Genomic DNA, 1,426 nt, shown 5'->3' on the forward strand with positions numbered 1-1,426 from the left:
TATTTTATTTATTTTTTGGTGGTACCGGGGATTGAACTCAGGACCCTATGCTTGCCAGGCAAGTGCTTATTCTACTGAACTAACTCCCCAGCCCTATAATTTTTATTATTGCTTCTGCTTGGAATCATGTCTGACCTTAATGACAACTTGGAAAGAACTAGGTCCTGTATTTTACTGTACCTATGAAAAGTATTTTTTTGAAGACTACTTGTGGGTTTTGTTATGAAATTACTTCAACATTGTTCACTTTTTTTGGGAACAAAAAAGAAATGTCATATCATTTTGAAGTAAGAGAAACAAAGTTGACATAAGCCATCAAGGCCTCTTCAGTCTATTTTTGTGAAGCATGAGATATAGTTGATGTTTATTTGAATGTTTCTGCTGAGTCAAAGGAATTTAGTATAACAGTAGGCACTTGTTTTGCAGGCATAAGTAGTTGTTCTCACCAAAATGAGATTGCTGTTTAACACAATAGGAAAATGCTTTTTTGTATATCTGACATATACCCATGTTTTAAGTCTGTGGAAATGAATGTCCACCCAGTGAACTGGGCTGGTCCTACTGTTAACTTTGTGGCATAGTGTTTGCTGTCTTTTGTCAATGGCTTCCTCCCTAGCTTAAGGCCTTCTTGTGGATTACATATTTTGTAAGTACAAAACAAGTGTTTATATACAGTTAAAACTTCAGTAGTTTATTGGTTTGTATTCTTTCTGCCAAAGCATTTTGTGGGCTGTTTTTAATGTCATCTCCTACTTCTTTTTTAGCTCTGCATATGATAACATCAACAAAGTTCGAGTAGCTATCAAGAAAATCAGTCCTTTCGAACACCAGACTTACTGCCAGAGAACCCTGAGGGAGATAAAAATCTTACTGCGCTTCAGACATGAGAATATCATTGGCATCAACGATATTATTCGTGCACCAACCATTGAGCAAATGAAAGATGTGTATCCTTTTCTAGCAACTAGCTGACCACTGGTTATTCACATTCTTTTTTTTTTTTTTTTTTTTTTTTTTTTGGCGGAACCGGGGATTGAACTCAGATCCTTGCATTTGCCAGTTTGTGTGTGTGTGTGTGTGTGTGTGTGTGTGTGTGATTTCCATTACTGGAGCATTTCTGTTTCTGAAAATACACATTGTTGTTGTTGAATAAGCTTGTTCATATGATATATCCTACCTGCCTCAAAATTGCTGCTCATGGCCTTAATGTGGCAAACGAAGCAAAGTAAGGTTTAAGCAGTGCTAAAATTTTTCATTTGTGCATGTTTGGCATTGACAAATAATTGAAACAATAAATCAAGTTCCCTCATGGTATACTCTTGTGATGGAATCATACAAATGTATCAGTAGTTATTAAAATAGACTGATAATGGGGCTGGTGAGATGGCTCAGTGGTCTAAAGCACCTACCTAGAACAAGCTTAGCA

The 1,426-nt window shown here is 36.3% G+C and overlaps 1 protein-coding gene across 1 annotated transcript in view; it reads left to right on the forward strand.

Moving 5' to 3' along the window:
- The window catches only part of Mapk1 (mitogen-activated protein kinase 1), a 108,962-nt gene that overhangs the window by 38,431 nt on the left and 69,105 nt on the right, over positions 1-1,426 (forward strand). The window contains exon 2 of the mRNA XM_004627958.3: positions 765-947. Coding sequence (XP_004628015.1) covers positions 765-947 — 183 coding nt within the window. The remainder of the gene's footprint in view (positions 1-764; positions 948-1,426) is intronic.

The sequence above is a fragment of the Octodon degus genome, unplaced genomic scaffold (assembly GCF_000260255.1).
Source record: "Octodon degus isolate 3935 unplaced genomic scaffold, OctDeg1.0 scaffold00021, whole genome shotgun sequence".
Taxonomy (NCBI): Eukaryota; Metazoa; Chordata; class Mammalia; order Rodentia; family Octodontidae; genus Octodon; species Octodon degus.